Below are 2,373 nucleotides of genomic sequence, written 5' to 3'. Positions count from 1 at the left end.
GGTAGGCCATAAGAATGGTCCCTTTGACTAACAACGATGCACAATATGAAGCTTTGATTGACAGATTCGAATTGGCCTGGGGACTATATTTTGAGGTCATAGAAACCAAATGCGACTCTTAGTTGGTGGTAAATCAAGTTTACGAGATCTTTCAAACCAAGGAGGAGTGCATGCAACAATACGTAGTAAAGGCTCAAGCTCTTCTTGCTCGGTTCTGAGAGTGGTCAATTATGCATATCCTGAGGAAAGAAAATGCAGAAGCTGATGCATTAGGTAACCTCGTTTCATCAATAGAAATGAAGGGATCGGATTCCGTGACGGTAGTACAGCTCATGCACTCAGTTCTGGATGTAGACAACTACTATAAAGTGAATAGGACTAATTTGGTTTGGGACTGGAGGAATGAGATCATTGATTATCTCGAACACGGGAAGTTGCTCGAAGACTCCAAGGCATCCCGAGCTTTGCGCGCCAAAGTAGCACGATATAGCTTTAAAAGAGGCCAACTGTATATGAAATCTTTCCAAGGCCCGCTGGCCCGATGTTTGGGAGCTTCTGAAGTTAACTATGTTATGCGAGAAGTCCACAAAGGGATATATGGAAATCATTTGGGCATTGATTCCTTGCTCCTAAAATTGGCAAGGGCAGGATACTATTAGCCTCAAATGGAATAGGGCGCCAAAGATTTCGTACAAAAATATGATTAGTGCCAATATTACGTACCACTTGTAAAACAACCAGTAGAACCATTACATTCAATTCTATCTCTATGGCCGTTCATGAAGTGGGGAATGGATATCGTTGGATCACTACCGTCGGCACTGGCAAGGTAATATTTCTTTTGATTTTGACTAACTATTTTTCTAAATGGGTTGAAGTAGGTCCTTTTCAGAAGATCGGCGAACGTGAAGTGGTGGATTTCTTGTGGGAGAATATAATTTTTAGATTTGGAATACCAAAGGAGATAGCCTGCGAGCGGGCTACAATTTATAGGTGCAAGAATCACAACGTTCCTTGACAACTTGAAGATCAAAAGAATCACATCTTTGCCCTACCATCCGAGCGTAAATGGTCAGGTAGAAGCAACAAACAAAGTGACTATAAAAAATCTCAAAAAGAGATTGGAAGCAGCTAAAGGTAAATGGCCTGAGGAACTTCCTGGAGTGCTATGGGCATACCAAACGACAGCGAAATTGAGTACAGGAGAAACTCCTTTCTCCTTTGTATATGGAGCAGAAGCCTTAATCTCGGTGGAAGTAAGGGAGCCTACCTTAAGATATTTCCAAGCAGGTGAAGAGGCAAACAATGAAGCAATATTAGTCAACTTGGAGCTACTCGATAAGCGCACGAACTTGGCGCATATAAGAATGGAAACCCAAAAGCAGAGAATAAAAAGATATAACAATCGAAGAGCTAACCTCCGTTATTTTAAAGTGGGAGATTTCGTTCTAAGAAAAGTAACTCAAAACACTCAAGAAGTCAACACTGGGAAGCTAGGTACAACATGGGAAGGGCCCTACAAGGTTTCATTTGTCACTGGAAAAGTTTCATACAAGTTAGAGAATCGGGATGGAGAAAAGTAGCCAAACAACTGGAATGTGGTACACCTCAAGAGATATTATTGCTGATGAACATCACCGGTACTGAAAGTATATGTTGCATTTTTTTTCTCTTCGTCCAGTTTTGTCCCAATCGGATTTTTCCGGCAAGGTTTTTAACGAGGCAACAACGGAAAGCATACTACGAAGAAAAGTTTCAACAGCAACAGTAAGACCTTCTAATAACAAGGCGCACAAGTGAAGAACCACGTGGATGGTTAGATAATCTTTCACTCGATAGCAAAATTCTTGCTGGGAAGTTAAGTTTGCTATCGAACAGAGGTTACCCGACCATTCACAAGTGCAAACCATTAGGGGATTGTTATATGGTCTCTGGCTCGATAACATAAATTCCTAAGGGGAAGTGAAGTTTGTTACCGAACTGAATATTATCTTGCAATTCATTAGTGGAGTCCTTGAAGGTGCAAAACTTTCAGTGTTCAAATTTGCATTCTTCGCATTCAAACACTGGGGTAATGATACGAGGATAAGGCAACAATGACTGCCACATCGACCGGAATACGAAAATCGGAAACATAGTTGTATCATCGGGATCGAGGACTATGTGACCAGCCCATAGAAACAAGTTGTACAAGTTAGACAGTTAACCACATGAAATGACAATTTCTTTTTAGCATAACGAATGTTTATGTCTTTTTGAAAATGGAAGGAATAAAGTAAAGTCCTTTTATTTCTATCTTTTTTCTTATCTAAACGATGAATTGATTTAGCCATTTGAAAGTTTAACAAGTACTTCAAATGCTAGTGCCATAAT

The 2,373-nt window shown here is 40.2% G+C and overlaps 2 protein-coding genes across 2 annotated transcripts; both read left to right on the top strand.

Annotated features, from left to right (window-relative positions):
* The first annotated feature begins 230 nt into the window (after positions 1-230).
* On the top strand, positions 231-659 carry LOC142166990 (uncharacterized). The gene has a single exon (XM_075227137.1). The coding sequence runs from the start codon at positions 231-233 to the stop codon at positions 657-659; it is 429 nt and encodes a 142-aa protein (XP_075083238.1).
* A 110-nt stretch (positions 660-769) lies between these two features.
* Positions 770-1,583, top strand: LOC142166989 (uncharacterized). Its single transcript, XM_075227136.1, has 2 exons — positions 770-829; positions 1,029-1,583. Exons 1-2 carry the CDS (start codon positions 770-772, stop codon positions 1,581-1,583), a joined length of 615 nt encoding a protein of 204 aa, XP_075083237.1.
* Positions 1,584-2,373: the final 790 nt, after the last annotated feature.

Source organism: Nicotiana tabacum, chromosome 12 (genome assembly GCF_000715075.1).
Source record: "Nicotiana tabacum cultivar K326 chromosome 12, ASM71507v2, whole genome shotgun sequence".
Lineage (NCBI taxonomy): Eukaryota > Viridiplantae > Streptophyta > Magnoliopsida > Solanales > Solanaceae > Nicotiana > Nicotiana tabacum.
Note: the sequence above shows the minus strand (reverse complement) of the source record. Positions and strands in the feature narration are given on the sequence as shown.

Excerpts from the sequence above, each read along its gene's own strand:
- LOC142166990 (XM_075227137.1), top strand. The coding sequence starts at position 231 with ATGCATATCCTGAGGAAAGAAAATGCAGAAGCTGATGCATTAGGTAAC.
- LOC142166989 (XM_075227136.1), top strand. The coding sequence starts at position 770 with ATGGCCGTTCATGAAGTGGGGAATGGATATCGTTGGATCACTACCGTC. Across the intron at positions 830-1,028 it reads CTACCGTCGGCACTGGCAAG|ATCAAAAGAATCACATCTTT; the intron begins GTAATATTTCTT and ends GACAACTTGAAG.